At 40.8% G+C, this 20,672-nt stretch overlaps 2 protein-coding genes across 4 annotated transcripts in view; one reads left to right on the top strand and one right to left on the bottom strand.

Annotated features, from left to right (window-relative positions):
* LOC132651109 (zinc finger protein 883-like) overlaps positions 1 to 20,672 on the bottom strand; it is a gene marked incomplete at its 3' end in the record, with an annotated part of 226,482 nt that overhangs the window by 93,004 nt on the left and 112,806 nt on the right. The gene's annotated exons all lie outside the window — the stretch shown is intronic.
* Positions 6,482 to 15,991, top strand: LOC132651136 (cytochrome P450 3A1-like). 3 transcript variants are annotated; one of them, XR_009588997.1, is made up of 4 exons: positions 6,482 to 6,658; positions 7,601 to 7,694; positions 11,260 to 11,312; positions 15,158 to 15,991. XR_009588997.1 is itself a non-coding variant. In XM_060376416.1 (4 exons), exons 1-4 carry the CDS (start codon positions 6,588 to 6,590, stop codon positions 15,472 to 15,474), a joined length of 546 nt encoding a protein of 181 aa, XP_060232399.1. In that variant the 5' UTR covers positions 6,482 to 6,587; the 3' UTR covers positions 15,475 to 15,991. The 3 variants fall into 3 exon arrangements, 2 of the variants coding, with proteins under 2 accessions (XP_060232399.1, XP_060232400.1); XM_060376416.1 differs by having other exon boundaries at positions 15,147 to 15,991; XM_060376417.1 differs by lacking the exon at positions 7,601 to 7,694.

Genomic DNA, 20,672 nt, shown 5'->3' with positions numbered 1-20,672 from the left:
ACAGAAACAGAGAGACAGAGACAGAGATACAGAGACAGAGATACAGAGAGAGGTAGAGAGACAGGGACAGAGACAGAGAAAAACAGAGACAGAGAGAGACAGGGACAGAGACAGTGAAAGACAGAGACAGAGAGAGACAAGGACAGAGACAGAGAGACAGAGACAGAGAGAGACAAGGACAGAGACCGAAAGACAGAGACAGAGACAGAGAGAGACAGACAGAGCCAAAGAGACAGAGATATATAGAGAGACAGAGAGACAGGGACAGAGAGAGAGACAGAGAGAGACAGAGACAGAGAGACTGAGACAGAGCAATACAGAGACAGAAAAAGAGACAGAGACAGAGAGAGAGAGATAAAGACAGAGAAACAGAGACAAGGACAGACAGACACAGAGAGAGACAAAGACAGAGAGGCAGAGACAGAGATAGAGAGAGACAGAGACAGACAGACAGAGAGACAGACACACAGAGAGACAGAGACAGAGATAGAGACAGAAACACAGAGAGACAGAGACACAGAGAGACAGAGACACAGACAGAGAGAGACAGAGACAGAGAGAGACACAGAGATAGTCAGAGACAAACAGAGACACAGAGAGACAGAGACACACACAGAGACAGAGATGGAGACATGCAGAAAGACAGAGACAGAGACACACACAGAGACACAGATGGAGACAAAGAGACACAGACACAGATACACAGAGAGAGAGAGACAGAGACAGAGATACAGAGACAGAGTGACAGAGACAGAGACTGAGAGAGATAGAGAGACAGGGACAGAGAGAGACAGAGACAGGGACAGAGAGAGACACAGAAACAGAAAGACAGAGAGACAGAGACACAGAGAGACAGAGACAGACATACAGAGAGACAGAGACAGGGACAGAGACAGACACAGAGAGAGACAGAGACAGACAGAGACAGAAACACACACAGAGAAAGAGATGGAGATATACAGAGAGACAGAGAGACAGAGACAGAGAGAGACAGAGACAGAGACAGAGAGACAGAAAGAGAGAGACAGAGACAGAAAGAAAGAGACAGAGAGGCAGAGAGAGGCAGAGAGACAGAGACAGACACAGAGACACAGAGAGACAGAGACAGATACAGACAGAGTCAGAGAGACAGAGTCAGAGAGAAAGAGACAGAGATAAAGAGAGACAGAGACAGACACAGACAGAGTCAGAGAGACAGAGTCAGAGAGAAAGAGACAGAGACACAGACACAGAGAGAGACAGAGACAGAGAGGCAGAGATAGAGAGAGACAGAGACATTGACAGAGAGAGACAGAGATAGAGACAGACTAAGACTGACAGAGACAGAGAGATACAGAGACAAACACAGAGACAGGGATGGAGACAGAGAGACAGAGACAGAGGCACAGAAAGACAGAGACAGAGAGAGACACAGAGAGAGAGACAGAGACAGAGAGACAGAGACAGAGAGACAGGGACAGAGAGAGACAGACAGAACCAAAGAGACAGAGATACAGAGAGAGACAGAGAGACAGGGACAGAGAGAGACAGAGAGAGACAGAGACAGAGAGACTGAGACAGAGTGATACAGAGACAGAGAAAGAGAGAGTCAGAGAGACACAGAGAGAGAGATAGAGACAGAGAAACAGAGACAAGGACAGACAGATACAGAGAGACAGACACAGAGAGAGACAGAGAGACAGAGATACAGAGAGAGCATGGTTGGAGGTGTGAGCATGCAGGGAAGTGTGAGCGTGCAAGGAGGTGTGAGCGTGCAGGGAGGTGTGAGTGTGGTAGGAGGTGTGAGACTGCAGGGAAGTGTGAGCGTGAAAGGAGGTGTGTGAGTGTGCAGGGAGGTGTGATCATGCAGGGAGGTGTGAGCGTGCTTGTAGGTGTGAGTGTGGTAGGAGGTGTGAGCCTGCAGGGAAGTGTGAGGAGCATGCAGGGAGGTGTGAGTGTGCAGGGAAGTGTGAGGAGCATGCAGGGAGGTGTGAGCATGCAGGGAACTGTGAGGAGCATGCAGGGAGGTGTGAGCGTGCTTGTAGGTGTGAGTGTGGTAGGAGGTGTGAGCCTGCAGGGAAGTGTGAGGAGCATGCAGGGAGGTGTGAGCATGCAGGGAACTGTGAGGAGCATGCAGGGAGGTGTGAGTGTGCAGGGAAGTGTGAGCGTGCAGGGAGATTTGAGCATGGTAGGAGGTGTGTGCGTGGTAAGAGGTGTGAGCCTGGTATGAGTTGTGAGCGTGCAGGTAGGTGTGAGTGTGGTAAAAGGTGTGAGTGTGGTAGGAGGTGTGAGCATGCAGGTAGGTGTGAACAGTCCAGGAGTTATCATTTACCTCACCCTAAGGAAAGAATCAGCTATTCCACCCGTAGCTATTGGACCCAATCCTGTCCTTGCCCCCCCCGCACAGATAGAACCCAAGAAAAATAATTTTCCTGCACGGACAGAGCCTAAGCAAAATGTCCCCGCCTCCCCGACTCCTTCCTTTGCTGATAAGCCTATCCCCTCCTTGATTGAAGATGGGATTGATACACGCCATATTAATGTAGACCTTGTTAATCATACCTTTTTAGCCCTGAATCATACACACCCTGAACTTACTGAGTCCTGTTGGCTTTGGTATGATTCTGCCCCACCCTTTTATGAAGGCATTGCTGTCACTGAGGAAATCTTCTACTCCTCTGACCATTCTAAATGCAGATGGTCACAACAGGCTGAGGCTAGATTGACGTTGATTTCTGTTTCTGGCCTTGAGTTATGCATAGGCAATAGTATTCTTCAGAAACACAGACATCTTTGTAATGTAACCATTACACCATCAAACCCCTTTCCCAATTATATCCTCCCAGGCAACAACAGCTGGTGGACTTGCAGTGATGGCCTTATTCCCTGTATACACACCCCACCCCTCAAAAGCAATCTTACTACCATCTGTGTCCTTGTCTAATTAATTCCCTGCCTGACTTATTATTCTGGGGAAGATTTTGCTCAGTTTTGGGACCCCATTAATGACCATGCATTGCTTAGAACAAAAAGAGAGGCCATAACAGCTATTACACTAACTGCCCTCCTTGGCCTCGGAGCTGTGGGTGCTGGGACGGGTATAACCTCTCTCGTTCTCTCCAACAAGCATTACTCTGACCTTTGCTGTACAATTGGCAAGGATGTTGAGAGACTGGAGATTGGCATCACCAACTTGGAGAAATCCCTCGTCTCACTGTCTGAAGTTGTCCTACAAAATAGAAGAGGGCTAGACTTGCTTTTCCTTCAGCAAGGGGGACGCTGTGCTTCACTGAAGGAAGAGTGCTGCTTTTACACAGATTATACTGGGATTGTAAGGGACAGCATGGATAAGGTTAGGGAAGACCTAGAAGAGAGAAAGAGACAGAGAGAACAAGAGGAGAGTTGGCTTTATAATTGGTTTTCAACCTTTCCCTGGCTTACCACCTTCCTTCCTTCAATTTTGGGACCCATGGTGAGTTTCCTTCTCCTCATATCTTTCGACCCATGGGCCATTAAAAGACTTACTAGCTTTGTAAAACAGCAAATTGACTCCTTGGCATCTAAACCTACACAAGTTCATTATCACCGACTTGATTTGGCTGACAGAGGCTTAGCTGAGCCCAAGGAAGATTGCTGACAGTCTATCACATGGGTCTTGACTACTTGCATTTGGCTCTCATGAGAACAGCATACTCAGATAAATGCTTGCCTGATGTAGCCTAGGTACCTATAAGGGGTGCAAGACAAAGTACTGCAGGGGGAGGGTCCAACTGCCCCCTTCTGAGTCCCCTGAGAAGCAAACCTGATTGCATAGAGGTTGGTGTCTGATTACCCCTAACCACAACCTGCTGGGGATGCCCTCAGGTGTTGATGAGGTCTTCCTCTCCTCCCCAAAGAGACACCCGAAAAGGCTGCAAAACGCCTTGGGAGGATCAGGTCACTACTTCCCCCCTCTGGTTAATGCCCACCGTCTGCAAAAGACCTCATGTTCAAAATCTACCTGCTAGCCTCTTAAACTGTTTAAGAAGGCTAGAAGATGCCAGGAGCCAAAGCTATTTACTGAAGCCAAAGCCAATTAGTGAGCCAAAGCCATTTAGTGGAACCAATGCCATTTAGTAGAAAAGTTACCAACAGCTGCACTAGGACCCTAGGTCATGGGTGATAGATTTATGTAAGAACACCTGCTCGTTAGTCTTGGAGCATCCTTGAGATATATTAAGGAGACATTCTTGAGGTATCTTGCAGGAGGTATCTCAAACCATAAAGCACTCTTGCTATCTTCTGCAGCAGTAAATTAGCCTTCCCTCATTCCTGCCTTCTCCCTACATAGTTGTGTAAAATTTTCAAATAAACAAGGCTTTGATCAGACAAACAGGCTTAGCCTCATTCTTTGTGTCTCTTTGTCTTACTTCATTCTTTCCACCCCCACCCTCCCTTTAGGAAGCTGTTGAAGTCCCACAGTTCAGGACACTAAAGAGAAAGATTATTATCATATGTAAACCAATCATCATCTTCATTGTTATATAGTTAAAAATTACATTCTCATGCCCTTTAAAAATTCTTATTACAAATGATTTTAACCATTGTATTTCCAAATTTGAAGCAACCATATATCTATTATTAGTAAAATGGTTTTAAAAAAAGCACCATAGTTGATACACATATACGTCCTTACACAAGTAACTCTTATGTCTGAACCTCAAATACTATGCAACAATATGAAATATTAAGCTAATCTTCAGTTATATTTATTAGAAAAAGTAAAATATGCTGAATATTCAATATATTCCTGAATATATATCTTAAAAACAAAATGAGCAAAGAAACCAAACAAGACAACAAAAAAAGAAGAATTGGAAAATACTATAGTGCCATTAAAACAGTGCTCAAAATGGGATGTCAGATGGTGTATCTATTGAAGAATAATATAAAGGATCCTTATAGTAGCGGGAATGTCTTACTGTTCACTGTATCATATTATATAGCTATCATATATATGTAAATGCTATTGTAAATATGTAAATTTAATAAAACACTTTTAGTGCAAAAATTGTTCAAAAGAACTTGTTAAATTTAAAAGTGTTAAGGAAATAAAATACACGTGTGACTTTGTCATTTATGGCCTGAGCCTTGGAATGTTGACATCACAGTGGTTTCTCCCCCGACTACTACAGAATGTTTACACTTCAGTGGTTTGTCTACAAACTGCTGAAGCCATTTTTGGTTAGTACCAGGAAAGAAAAGGATAATTTTGTGCCCAGTGAAAGTTCTCTATTCCAGGCTCAACTGTAAAGGTATTTAAAATGACTATTATGATTCCCATGGTAGACTAATGGTTTCAGGAAATGTTCTGTCTTTATTTCTCTAGAACATGTGAACTAATTCTTAGTAGTTGCTTCATGAAAAGTTACTTCTGATAACAACAGTCAATACCATTTTCCCCAAGAAACAAAGTTATCATGTCAGAGAGGTATGCTCTGAACTGTTTAAGAGACTGATATGTGTGTATCTTCAAAACTATCTGCCCAGGTTATGAGAGATTAATTTCTGTTTCATCTAGTTGTTTTACCCAGTATGCCAACAAAGATTTCCTGGAAACTGCTCAGATTTTAGGCCAAACCGCAATAGCTTTCTGGTTTCAAACATATATTTTTCAATATGAAGCATTGATTCAGCTAAATAAGGTACGCAGTTGGTCACTTTCAGAACATTTCATCACTAAAAAAAAAAAAAAAAAAAAAAAAACACCTTCTCTACAATATATTAGCAACTGAACAGAATGGTTTATAATGGTTCATATTAGCTTTTGGTAAGTCTTCTGTTGTGACCCGTAGTTGTCAGGACTCACTTGCAGCCTTGAATCTCATTTCTAACATCCATAAATCATGACCCACACTGAATTGTCCTCACTTACTCATCCATGAGACCTGACCCCACTTGACTAGTGTGTCTGAATGACTACGCTACTGTATAGTGGTGATCACATCCAGAGTATTCTCACAGTCTGTGAAAGGAGATGTACAAGAAGACCCTCACTGTGGTCTAGAGTGAAGGAGATGACCATATGTGGGAGTTATTTTATTGTTAGGGGTCCAGGTCCAGGCAGACTCAGACAGATTGCCACATTTTCCTGAGTTAAGTTTTGATAAATGACAAAGTATCTGTCATGGGTAGACAAAGACATTCTGCAAAGATCTGTGGTTGATACAACTTTGGCTTTATTTCAGGTATTCTTGGATGAGGACAGCCTTGGTGAAAAGGCATTTCACATCAATAAATTTGGTTGAATTTTTGATAGAAAGGAAGAGCTTTTGGTCTCACATGGCACAGTTGTTTATTGATTGCTGCACAGAATATGAACTCAAAGGAGTTTATAGGCTGTGAATAAACTTTTACAAACAGTCAAGTTGGAGAGGATACCAAAGTCCAGATGAAACAGAGCTGAGCCATCTACTGGTTGGAGCTCTGCCCCACCCATCTTCCCATTATATAACATTGCAGGCTGTGCTCACTGCAGCACAGTTGGGCAGAAGGGAAGCCCTGCAAAGGGTAGCATGCACAGCAGGAGGGAGAACACATAGGAGTAATTTGCTGACAGATAAGCAAAGATGGATCTGATTTCAGTTTTCTCCCCGGAAATCTGGGTCCTCCTGGCAATCAGTCTCATGCTCCTCTACTGGTGAGTAACCTCCAAAGTTCCTCCCCAGACCATGTTCTAGTGATTGGGGTAATACTCATACCTATTGTCTGGAAGGTCACAACTGGTTTTGGAAGCTGGGGCTAGAAAGACAATGACTCAGTGACTAAGAGTACTTGCTGCTGTTTTAAAGGACCCCGGTCTGAACATTAACAAGGAGCTGGCTGTCACCAGTAACTGTAGTTCCAGGGTATCCAACACCCTCCACAGGCACTAGAATAAAAATTTAAAAAGTAATAGCAAAATTTGAAATGAACTCTTGTATAAACATTATAAAATTTTCTGTTTTTATTCATTTTGGTTAGGGGCATCACTATCACTGTGTGTGTGTGTGTGTGTGTGTGTGTGTGTGTGTGTGTGTGTAGTTCAGAGGACAACTTTGCAGACTCAGTTCCCTCATGTTGTGTGCATCCTGGAGATCCAACTCAGATTATCATTACTGGCAGCCAGTGTCTCTCCCTGTGGTGTCATCTTGAAGGTCCCAAATGAAATGACAACGGAATTAATTTTGCATTTTATTTTATTTTTTTTGGTGGTATGGGGAATCAAGCCAGAGCCTATATCTAGTAGGCAATACCTTTACTACTGAACAATAGCTCCAGTGATACTAAATCTCAAAGTTCATACTGATGTTATGCAGATATTCTGGGTACCTCTACCCTTCTTCTATTCCCTCTTGGTGAGGTTTACTGATAAGGTTTACACCTGATAAGGCCTGATTGACTTTTGTGTTAACCCTAGATCCACCAGAACTCAGTAGGCACAGAAATGAACAGGGTGATGCCATGCACACAGGTTCCTTCACCATTCCCTAAACTCTCTGCAAACTGGAGGGGCAGCCATGTTGTTGATTTGTTTTATTGTTTTGGTTATGGTCATGTTTCTCTTGTGTGTGGTCACAAGGCTCTCTCTTTCTCCTTATAGGTTTGGGACTCATACACATGGAGTTTTTAAGAAACAGGGAATTCCTGGGCCCACACCTCTGCCCTTTTTAGGAACTGTACTGAATTACTACAAGGTGGATATTGATTGAGCTTTTCATATGGTTTCTCTTGATTGCCAATTATGGCTCATTCTAATAAGTGCTCTTTGAGAGAAAACTTTGAGACTTCAGGCCTTCATACTGTGTGTTCTCATAGTTCTAGAGAATTTCTGTGTGTCTCCTAGGGCTCTATTGCCAAATTAACAATGTGAGTGTGTGTGTGTGTGTGTGTGTGTGTGTGTGTGAGAGAGAGAGAGAGAGAGAGAGAGAGAGAGAGAGAGAGAGAGAGAGAGAGAGAGAACAGTTATTATACTGTGTGTACAGGCATCTTAGTCCTAGAGACAGAACTCAGGTTATCAGGCTTGGTGTCAAGTGCTTCTCATTTGGAGCCATCTCTCTGGCCCTATTGTCAGTTTATTGAGACTCAAATTCACAGTAAGTGAAGTGTTTAGGCTTAGAATTTTCAACAAACCTACTTTATTTAAGGTTCTTCAACACTTTTGGCTCTCTTCCACCCACTATCCAGAGGTAGGAAAAGAAAAGAAGGTTATTAGTAATAAGGGGTTGTAGATATTTTAGAAGTATTTCCTTGGAGCAAGTCCACTCTTCATTGACCTGAAACCAGCAGTCCAGTCCAAAGGCCAACACCAAACTACAACACAGATCAGCATGATTCAGAAGATCATAGCAAGTCAGTGAGAGCTGCAAGCCTCATTTGGATTTCCCCAGGAAGTTCTCTGGAATGTTTGTCTCTGGAAAGTCAAGTGTTGAAGACAGAAGACCAGCGAAGTGATGTAGATCCAAAGAATGTTATCTCGATGTCTGTGGGCTTTTATATATCTCCTCTCCTCAGAGTTCACACACAGGTGTTTTCAGGTGGACAGTCATCCTCCTTGCATGAAACAGCTTGTAGCAAGACATCACATGCCCTCTCACAAGACAGCCTGTAGCAAAACATCACATGACACAGCTAAATTTTCAACCTGAAACTTCTACATAAGAAGTGCCAAGATCTCCAGCTCATTCAGTCTTGATATTCTGACTTTGTGAACAATCAAAGAAGAGTTTGTTTCTTACGCAGTGTAGATTCTGAGAAGGTACTGGTGCACTTATTTGGAAAAAATCTTGAAGGGGTTTCCAACTTCTAGGACACTGAAGTATGCACTAGATTTAAAATCTTCTCTTTGTACCAGGGCTTATGTTCAACATTTTTTTCTTTTGGTTGACTATTTCTGAAGCATCCACTTATAACAGGCCAATATACACAATTTTGGGGAAGTTTTCATATACTGGAGTTTTCTGCATAGTCATTGAACCTCTGAACTTATTTCTATGGTTCTAGCCCCAGCATTTACTATTCATGGCATGCTTGGGATCTTCTTGAGAACCAAAGTAACTAGAATATTTTGCTTCACTATGGGTTCTGGGTAATGATTGCTTCATATAGTAAGAAGATTTTTTTTTGTGTGTATCTGTGATCTGTGTTTGGCTGTGTGCAGGTTTGTGCATGTGAGTGTAGTACTTACAGGAGACAGAAAAGGGTGCTTTGTTCCCTGGAGCCAGAGTTAGAGATGCATGTAAGAATATGGAAATCAGTACTGGGAACACAGACCCTCTTTTAACTGCTTTTAACTGCTGAGCCATATCTCCAGCTTCCAATGACAAAATTTTAGCTTCTGTTTTGTTTTTGCAGTCCTGAGAATGATATCCAGGATCTTAAGTGCGCTAGGCAACGTGCCCTGCCTGTGAAATATAACTACAGCTGCTTTTCTTTCTTTTTTAAAATTTTTTATTAATTACACTTTATTCATTTTGTATCCCCCCATAGGCCCCTCCCTCCTCCCCTCCCGATCCCACCCTCCCTCCTCTTTCTGCATGTATGCCACTCCCCAAGTCCACTAATAGGGGAGGGTCTCCTCTCCTTTCTGATCTTAGTCTATCAGTTCCCTTCAGGGGGAGGTGATCAAAGAGCAGGCCAATCAGATTATGTCAGAGGCAGTCCCTCTTCCCATTACTATGTAACCCACTTGGACACTGAACTGCCATGGGCTACATCTGTGCAGGGGTTCTAGGTTATCTCCATGAATAGTCCTTGGTTGGAGTATGCGTCTCTGGGAAGTTCCCTGTGTTCAAATTTTCTTGGTTCTCTTTCTTTAACGGCAGAATCCTATGCATGAGTCTGAGTTGCGAATATCTGAGACAGGATGATGGCTGTCAGTCACCTCAAATACTTAACTATAAAGTGAAATCTTTTTCTCCTATTCCTTTTAAAGATTCATTAAAGGCAAAACCACTAGAGAAAGAATGATTAAACAAAATTACTGGGAAATTAATGAAAATTCAATGTTCCATGCAGACTTTTATTAATTTTTAATTTATTTTTAATAATTGCAGTTTATTCACTTTATATCCCAGCTGTAGCCCCCTCTCCCATTTCCTCCCAATCCCACCCTCCCTCCCTCTTTTCTCCTATGCCCCTATCCCAGTCCAATAATAGGGGAGGTCCTCCTCTCTTTCCATCTGACCCTATTCTATCAGGTCTCATCAGGACTGGCTTCATTGTCTTCTTCTGTGGCCTCATAAGCTGCCTCCCCCTCAGGAGAAGGTGATCAAAGAGCCAGCCCATGAGTTCATGTCAGAGACACTCTCTCTTCTTATTACTGGGAACCCTCTAGGACACTGAGCTGGCATGGGCTACATCTGCACAGGGGTTCTAGGTTATGTCCATGCATTGTCCTTGTTTGGAGTACCAGTCTCACAAAAGACCCCACATTTTTTGGTTCTGTTGCTCTCCTTGTGGAGCTCCTGGCCCCTCCATGTCTTTGTATCTCCCCCTTCTTTCCTAAGATTCCCTGAACTCTGACCAAAATTTGGCTATGATTCTCAGCATATGCTTTGATACCCTGCTGGGTAGAGTATCTCAGAGGCCCTCTGTGGTAGACTCCTGTCATATTCCCTGTTTCCCCATCTTCTATTGTCTATCCTATTTGCCTTTCTGAATGAAAATTGAGCATCATATACAGGGTCGTCCTCCTTGATTAGCTTCCTTAGTTGTACAGACTTTAGTATGATTATCCTACATTATATGTGTAATATGCACTTATAAGTGAGTATATACCATGTAGACTTTAATTCTAGGTGGATAATTTGTGACTTACCTGCTCCATGGTCATTGTCCCAGATAGATGTTCCTGAACTCACATCAAAAGGACATGTGGCAAAGCGTGTGTTGCTGTTGGCTCAGGTTTCTTCTTAAGGTTCTATGCTTATCTTGTACATTCTTTAAACAATTTCATTATCATTTTCATCATCATCACCATCAAATTTATGTCCATGTGTGTATTGTATGTATCTTGTGTCTGTGTAGGTAATTGTGTCTATGAGTGTGCATGCAGAGGCTGCAGAAAGATGTGCTGCTCTATCACTGTGTTTTCCCACTGAGACATCTTGCTGGTGATACTTCAATCATCTCTGAAGAAGAACTTTTCTCTGTCAGAGACAATAAACCTGATTTCATGGGATTTGAGGTTTTTGTGCTCTGGCTGCACAAGAGTCAGTGCATACAGGACAATAATGGATTTCATACTGTTTGTCTTTCCAGGGTATTTGGAAATATGATGCAGAATGCTATAAAAAGTATGGAAAAATATGGGGGTGAGTATTCTGGAAAGTTCCATCAAGTCAACTCTTTTTAGGAGAAGGTGCCCTACTTATGCAAGGACAATACCAGCCCAGAACTGTAGTAATGGGCATCTCTTTTGTGAAGGTACTTTCACATGTCAGTCATTAAATGTCACTGCTTATAGTTCTAATTAACTTGAGAACATTGCACACTGTTTTTAATGGGTTTTGGTGTTTTATCCAGTGTCCTAACCTCTTCTGAAACTTCATTACATTTTCTGAATGTAATGAATTTTCATTACATGAAATACATTCAGTGCTCTGAAAATTTGTAATACTATCTCCTTGCCACATCCACTCACTTCTCTTTAGAAGCCCACACTTTCACTTTATTGTTGACTTTACATGTGCAGAAGTTTTAGTTTTTAATGTTAGAGCATAAATCATTTGCCAAGGCCTTAGCTGTGTCATCCCATTATTGCTTTCAAAGACCATGTTAGAGACTTTGTTGTGATTGTTTATATTTTACTTCAAACCAAGGGGGACATATGCCATTGGGCACATATGTAGGTCAGATGATAATTGTGGAAGTAAGTTTTGTACCTTCAGGTGATTTAACTCAATCCATCTGACTTGGTACAAGTCCTTTTTATCTGCTGAACAATCTCATCAGCATCAGCTAGGATTTTTATGACTGTGCATCATTGTGTCCTGTTGAATTAAACTGACTTTGGGGAGACAATGTATTTAAAAACCACAACTTTCTTCCTCGAATCTCTGGCATTAATGGTTATTTCTATAAAGCAGCCAAGAGAGTAGCAGCAGTTGTTTTCTGTCATTGATGCTGGAAGTTTAGTGAGAGCCTTGGAGCAAATGTCATCATGCTGTGAGACACAAACATGTGGGAAGAGGCTCTGGCTCTACCTGCCTCTTCATCTCTTCTTATCCATTCTTAGGAACCACAGGTCTGAACAAAGGGCTCTACTAAGTTGATATAGACCATAAAGACCATATCATTCAATGCAAACTGCAGGCTTTTCTGTCTGTCCAATGGCCCTGTATGAACTTCTCCTTGCAATATTATTGCTTGTTGGCAATTGATAGTGATTTTTCATTTTTCTCTGACCTAATAACTTCTCTCTCTCTCTCTCTCTCTCTCTCTCTCTCTCTCTCTCTCTCTCTCTCCAGTGTCTGTTGAGGACTAGTCATGTGTTATGTATTCAAATGCTATTTCAGTGCCTTGAGATCTGGTTACTGCCATGCCATGGATATTGTTATGATGTTTAACTATCTCCTGTAACCATGGGATGTGAAGGAATATTTTTCAATTATCTATTACTAGATGATTAGTATACCTATACCCGGGCAGGGCAGAAAGAGGTAGATGGGTCTATGGTTCTTGGGCTTTGGGCACAGAAGAATGTTGGGTAGAAAGACAGGTACTGGAAGAGGTACAGGAAGAAAGCAGAGAGCTATCACAGCTTAGCTTGAAAGAAGCATATGTTGGTATGGATGGAGGAAATTATACATATGAGAGAATATGCAAGTGTTTATGGAATTATGGGTGGAAGGCAGCCTGGGTTGGGGCTTGGAAGTAAAGGTTGTTTAGAAGGTTACTATCTACTTTGCCCCAGGTGATATAAGGCTATTCTAAAATCTATCAGTTGTCTGTGTCTTTTATTGACTGTGATAGTGGGTTAATAAATATTTTTAGACTAACCACAACAAAGGTCTCTTCATGTAGCCCTGGCTATCCTGAAACTCACTATGTAGACTAGGCTTTCTTTGAGTTTGGAGATCAGTCAGAGTCTCCCTTCTAAGTGCTGAGATTAGAGACATGTGCCTATATTTGTATAGGGTGCCTAGTTATGCATGGTCTTTCATTGGTGCTTCAGTCTCCACAAGATGCTCTCGACTCTGTTTAGCTGGCTCTCTTGGTCTTCTTGTGGAGTTCCTGTCCACTCCAGATACTTCTATCTCTACACACAAAGACCCCACTTTTCCACAAGACTCCCTATGCCTTACCCAGGGTTTGGCTGTGAGTCTCAGCATCTGTTTCTATCTGCTGCTGGATGGAGACTCTCAGAGACAGCTATACTGGGCATTTATTTGTGATCACAGCAAAGTATCATTGATAGTGTCAGGCATTGGTTGTAGATTCCCTCAATCTCTGCTCTATCTTTATCCATGCACATCTTGTAGATAGAGTAAATTTGGAGTCAATGTTTTTGTGGGTTACTTGGTGTTCCCCTTTCAACAAGGGGTCCTATCTAGTAAGAGGATGTCCTCTTCAGTCTCCATAACTCCTGCTACTAGGTGTCTCAGCCAGATCATCCCCATATCCTCCCAGAAGCCACTAGGTTGTCATAGGTCTCCTGCTTGTCAAAGAGATGTCCCTACTCTGTTTATTTTCTCTCTGTCCTCCTGCTTCTGCTCTCCCAAGGTCTGATCTCCGCTTTCATTTCTCTCTATGCTCCCTCTCCTACCTTGTTCCTTTTCTTTAACCACTTCTGATATCTCTTCTATTTCCTTCTGAGTGTGATTTAAGCACCCTTCTTTGGGTCCTCCCTGTTACTTATCTCCTTTGGGTCTGTGAATTGTGGTATGGTTATGCTGTACTATATGGTTAATATCCACTTATAATTGAGTACACACCATGAGTGTCTTTCTGCTTCTCAGTTACTTCACTCAGGGTGACCTTTTCTAGTTCTACATTTTGCCTGCAAATTCCATAATACCCTTGTTTTTAATAGCCAAACAGTATTCTATTGTGTAAATGTACCACAGTTTCTTTATCCATTCTTCACTTGAGAGATATCTGGGTTGTCTCCAGATTCTGGCTATTAAGAATAAATCTGCTATGATGATAGTTGAACAGATGTCCTGATTGAATGGTAGAGCATGTTTTGGGTATCTACCTAGGAGTGGTATACCTGGATCTTGAGATAGAGCTATTCATGATTTTTTGAGAAACCTCCAGATTACTTTCCAAAATGAATGTACAAGTTTACACTCCCACCAGCAATGGAGGAATATTAATATTAATATTATTTTAATATTATTTTACTATCAATATTTCATCAATTATTTATTAATAATTATCTTCACTGACAACATATTAATAAATAATTAATTATTAGTATTATTTAGTCATTAATAATTATATTTATTGATATATTATTAATGGACAATAAAATAAATAATTAATTATTGATAAATATTGATTAAAGTGATTAATAAAATAAATAATTATTAATAAGAATGTTAATAAGCATTAATATAATGCATATTTATATGTATTTATATTATATATTTATATATAAATATATGTTATGAATAAATAATAAAATAAATAATTAATTTTTAAAAATGTTGATAACTGTTACTAGTAAAAATAAATAATTATTAATAAAAATGTTAATATGCATTAATATAAATATATATTTATATTATATATTTATATTATATATTTATATATAATATAAATATATGTTATCAATAAATAATAAAATAAAAATTAATTATTAATAAGATCGCCAATGAAAATAATTATTAATAAAAATAAACGATTATGGTAGCTACCACCAGGGCATTAGCCATGAGTCATACTGGGCAGACTGCTCAGACCCTGAATAATCATTTAGCCAATGTAGCTCATGCCTTAGTTGTACATAAAGGAATTAATGCTCAACTTAAAGGAAGCTTGATGGTGTTCAATCAGAGGATTGACCTCTTGCAGGAGCAAATTGATACCCTATGGCAAATCGCTCAACCTGGCTGTCAATGAAAGTATTCTGGACTTTGTGTCACTAGCATACAACATGAGAATTTTTCCTGTGCTGCAAATCTGTCTAAACAATTGTCGAGCTATATTTTAGGTAATTGGACTGGAGAATTCGATACTACGATGGAGCAGCTGAGAGTGGCCATTGTCACAGTAAATTCTACCGGAGTGGACGCAGGACTAGCCACAGGATTATCACCATGGATTGCTGCAGCCATGAATCATCTGAAGGAATGGGCGGGCATGGGAGTGTTAGCAGGCCTTCTGGTGTTGGTCTCCTTGGTTTGCCTGTGGTATATATGCAAGATTAGAGTCTCACAACAGTGTGATGCAGCCATGATCATTCAGGCCTTTACAGCCATTGAAGCAGGACATTGTCCCCAAGCATGGTTGGATACCATAAGAAGCTAAAATGATACGCTCAGGATGCGAGGCTAAGCACTGCACTCAGGGTCAGCTGCTTTCGACCCAGAGAAGAGCATGTCTGATTGCATGCGGGTTGATGCCCCAGGTCCCGCCTCTGAGAAAAAGGTATCGGACGGGTCTGATGCTCTTTGGGTGGATGACACCTAAATGAACATCTGTACAAAGTCCCAATTTATTTCTAATATCAGAGATCAGACCTCTACTCTTGCCTGATGCGTCTAAAACAAAAAGGGGGAACTGTAGAGAGCTGCGGAATGCTATGCCTTAAAGATGGAGCTGGTTTCCGCCTTCCACCTTCCCGATGGTGAGTGCTCTCTGTCACAAACAACTCCACATTTGGCTAAGGCCGAGGATCTGGCTTGCTTCCATGTATGTGGACCTATCTGCATTGCCCCCGTGGCACGCCTGGGTTGGCTACCCAGAGGCTATTTAAGCTGTGGGCTGGCTTTCCCCGGGGTCCGAGCATTGTTCAATGTTCCTGAATAAACTGCATTGAAAAAAAAAAAAACGATTATTTATTAATAATTATATTTATTAGTAATGCATATTAATAAATAATTACTTATTTCTTACAAATTTGTTGATGTTAATTTAATAGTAATTTTTTATTTTAAATTATTATTAATTAATATTTTATATTTATTTATTTTTTCTTTTTTATTTTTTTCATTGTTTTTATTTTATTATTATTTTTTTATCAGTTACATTTTATTAACTCTGTATCCAGGCCATGTCCCGATCTCTCATTCCCTCCCAGTCCCTCCCTCCCTCCCTCATCTCCACCGTGCCCCTTTCCAAGTCCACTGATAGGGGGGACCTCCTCCCCATTCATCTGATCCTGTTTTATCAGGCATCTTCAGGACTGGCTGCAAAGCCCTCCTCTGTGGCCTAACAGGACTGCTCCTCCCTTCGGGGGTGGGGAGACCAATGAGCCAGTCATTGAGTTCCTGTTAGAAATAGTCCTTGTTCCCCTCACTTTAGGAAACCAATTGGTTACTGAGCTACCACAGGCTACATCTGAGCAGAGGTTCTAGGTCATATCCATACATGGTCCTTGGTTGAATGTCAGTCTCAGAAAAGACCCTGTGCCCAGATATATTTGGTCCTTGTGGAGCTCCTATCCTTTCCCCATCAGACTAACTCCCCTTCTTTCTTATGATTCCCTGTACTCTGCCAAAGGTTTGGTCATGAGTCTTTGCTTTGAAAACACTGCTAGTTAGAGTCTTTCAGATGCGCTCAGTAGACTCCTGTCATACGTTCAATGCACATCCCATCTGTCCTTCTAAACGAGGATTGATCATCTTACCCCATGTCCGCTCAATTGATTATTTTTAGGTGTATAGATTTCATTATGTTTATCATATCTTATAGGTCTATATAAGTGAGTATATCCCATGTTTGTCTTTCTCCTTCTGGGATATTTCACTCAGAATGATCTTTTCTAGATCCCACCATTTGCCTGCAAATTTCATGATTTCCTCCTTTTTGATTGCTGAGTAGTATTCCATTGTGTAAAAATACCACAATTTCTGTACCCATTCCTCCGTTGATGGACATCTGGGTTGTTTCCAGGTTCTGGCTATTACAAATAGAGCTGCTATAAACATGGTTGAGCAAGTATCCCTTTTGTGTACTTGAACAAACTTTGGGTATATACCTAGCAGTGATATAGCTGGGTTTTGAGGAAGCACTATTCCGATTTGTCTTAGAAAGCGCCAGATAGCTTTCCAGAGTGGTTGTACCAGTTTACATTCCCACCAGCAGTGGAGGAGGGTTCCCCTTTCTCCACAACCTCTCCAGCATGTGTTATCATTTGAGTTTTTCATCTTGGCCATTCTGATGTGTGTAAGGTGATATCTCAGGGTCGTTTTGATTTGCATTTCCCTGATGGCTAATGAGGATGAGCATTTCTTTAAGTGTTTTTCTGCCATTTGATATTCCTCTGTCGAGAATTCTCTGTTTAGCTCTGTTCCCCATTTTTTAATTGGATTACTTGGTTTGCTGCTTTTCAGCTTCTTTACTTCTTTGTATATACTGGATATTAGTCCTCTGTCAGATAAAGGGTTAGTGAAGATTCTTTCCCAATCTGTAGGCAGTCGTTTTGTTTTGATGACGGTATCCTTTGCTTTACAGAAACTTTTCAGTTTCATGAGGTCCCATTTATTGATTGTTGCTCTTAGAGCCTGTGCTGTTGGTGTTCTGTTCAGGAAGTTGTCTCCTGTGCCAATGAGTTCTAGGCTGTTCCCCACTTTTTTTCCAATTGATTTAGGGTATCTGGTTTTATGTTGAGGTCCTTGATCCACTTTGACTTTAGTTTTGTGCAGGGTGATAAATATGGATCTATTTTCATTTTTCTGCATGTAGACATTCAGTTGGTCCAGCACCATTTGTTGAAGATGCTGTCTTTTTTCCATTGAATGGAATTGGCTTCTTTGTCCAATATCGAGTATTCATAGGTGTGTGGATTTATTTCTGGGTCTTCTATGCAGTTCCATTGATCCTCCTATCTGTTTCTATGCCAATACCATGCAGTTTTTATTACTGTTGCCCTGTAGTACAGCTTGAGACGAGGAATGGAGATACCTCCAGATGATCTGTTGTCGTACAGGATCGTTTTGGAGATTCTGGGTTTTTTGTTTCTCCATATGAAGCTGAGAATCTTTTTTTCAAGGTCTGTAAAGAATTGAGTTGGTATTTTGATGGGAATTGCATTGAATCTATAGATTGCTTTTGGCAGTATGGCCATTTTCACAATGTTAATCCTACCAATCCATGAGCACGGGAGATCTTTCCATCTTCTGATATCTTCTTCGATTTCTTTCTTCAGAGACTTGAAGTTTTTCTCAAACAGGTCTTTCACTTGCTTGGTTAGAGTCACACCAAGGTACTTTATGTTATTAGTGGCTATTGTGAAGGGTGTTGTTTCCCTAATTTCTTTCTCAGCCTTTTTGTCTTTGGTATATAGGAGGGCTTCTGATTTTTTTGAGTTGATTTTGTATCCTGCCACTTTGCTGAAGGTGTTTATCAGCTGAAGGAGTTCTCTGGTTGAATTTTTGGGTCGCTCATGTATACTATCATATCATCTGCAAATAGTGACACTTTGACTTCTTCCTTTCCAATTTGTATCCCCTTGATCTCCTTTAGTTGTCTTATTGCTCTGGCTAGGACTTCAAGTACTATGTTGAAGAGATATGGGGACAATGGACAGCCTTGTCTTGTCCCTGATTTCAGTGGGATTGATTTAAGTTTCTCTCCATTGAGTTTGATGTTAGCTATAGGCTTGCTATATATTGCCTTTACTATGTTTAGGTATGTGCCTTGTATTCCTGATCTCTCCAAGACTTTAAACATGAATGGGTGTTGGACTTTGTCAAATGCTTTTTCGGCATCTAAGGAGATGATCATGTGGTTTTTCTCCTTCAGTTTGTTTATGTAGTGGATTACATTGATGGATTTCCGTATGTTGAACCACCCTTGCATGCCTGGGATGAAGCCTACTTGGTCATGGTGGATGATATCTTTGATGTGTTCTTGGATTCGGTTTGCAAGTATTTTATTGAGTATTTTTGCGTCAATGTTCATAAGAGAGATAGGCCTAAAGTTCTCTTTTTTGTTGGGTCTTTGTGTGGTTTAGGTATTAAGGTGACTGTGGCTTCATAGGATGAGTTTGGTAGTGTTTCTTCTGTTTCTATTTTGTGGAATAGCTTGAGGAGAATTGGAGTTAGCACTTCTTTGAAGGTCTTGTAGAATTCTGCGCTGAAGCCATCTGGTCCAGGGCTTTTTTTGGAGGGGAGACTGTTAATGACTGCTTCGATTTCCTTGGGAGATAAAGGGCTATTCAGTCTTTCTACCTGATCTTGACTTAGTTTTGGTAGATGGAATCTTTCAAGAAAATTATCCATTTCATTTAGATTCTCAAATTTTGTGGCATATAGGCTTTTGTAGTATGACCTAATAATTGTTTGGATTTCCACAATGTCTGTGGTTATGTCCCCATTTTCATTTCTGATTTTGCTGATCTGGATAGTTTCTCTCTGCTTTTTAGTTAGTTTGGCTAAGGGTTTGTCTATCTTGTTGATTTTCTCAAAGAACCAGCTTTTTGTTTCATTGATTCTTTGGATAGTTTTATTTGTTTCTAGTTGATTGATTTCAGCCCTTAGTTTGATTATTTCCAGCCGTCTGCTCCTCTTGGGTGTATCTGCTTCTTTTTTTTCTAGGGTTTTCAGTTGGGCCATTAAGTTGTTTGTATGTGATGTTACGAATTTCTTCTTGTAGGCACTTAGTGCTATAAATTTTCCTCTGAGCACTGCTTTCAATGTGTCCCATAAATTTGGGTATGTTGTGCCTTCCTTTTCATTGAATTCTAGGAAGTCTTTAATTTCTTTCTTTATTTCTTCCTTAACCCAGCTGTCATTGAGTAGTAAGTTGTTCAGTTTCCATGTGCGTGTCGGCTTTTTGTTGTTTCTGTTGTTGTTGAGGTCGAGCTTTAGTCCATGGTGGTCAGATAGTATACAAGGGATTATTTCAATCCTTTTGTATCTGTTGAGGCTTGCTTTGTGGCCAACTATGTGGTCTATTTTGGAAAAGGTTCCATGTGGTGCTGAAAAGAAGGTGTATTCTTTTGAGTTTGGGTGAAATGATCTGTAGACGTCTATTAGGTCCATTTGATTTAGGGATTCTGTGAGTGCTTTTATTTCCCTATTTGGTGTCTGTCTAGTTGATCTCTCCCTTGGTGAGAGTGGAGTGTTGAAGTCTCCCACTATTAAGGTATTAGGATCAATGTATGATTTAAGCTTTAATAATGTTTCATTTACAAATGTCGGTGCTCTTGTATTTGGGGCATAGATATTCAAGATTGTGAAGTCCTCTTGGTGTATTTTTCCTTTGATGAGAATATAGTGGCCCTCCTTATCTCTTGATTAACTTGGGTAGAAAGTCTATTTTATTAGATATTAGGATGGCTACTCCAGCTTGTTTACTGGAACCATTTGCTTGAAAAACAGTTTTCCAGCCTTTTACTCTGAGGTAGTGTTTATCTTTGTTGCATAGGTATGTTTCTTGGATGCAACAGAATGTTGGATCTTGTTTCCATAACCATTCTGTTAGCCTGTGTCTTTTTATTGGTGAGTTGAGTCCATTGATATTGATAGATAATAGTGACCAATGCATGTTAGTTCCTTTTG

This window comes from Meriones unguiculatus, assembly GCF_030254825.1.
Source record: "Meriones unguiculatus strain TT.TT164.6M chromosome 13 unlocalized genomic scaffold, Bangor_MerUng_6.1 Chr13_unordered_Scaffold_40, whole genome shotgun sequence".
Lineage (NCBI taxonomy): Eukaryota > Metazoa > Chordata > Mammalia > Rodentia > Muridae > Meriones > Meriones unguiculatus.
The sequence above is the reverse complement of the archived record's forward strand: the minus strand, read 5'-3'. Positions and strand labels throughout refer to the sequence as shown.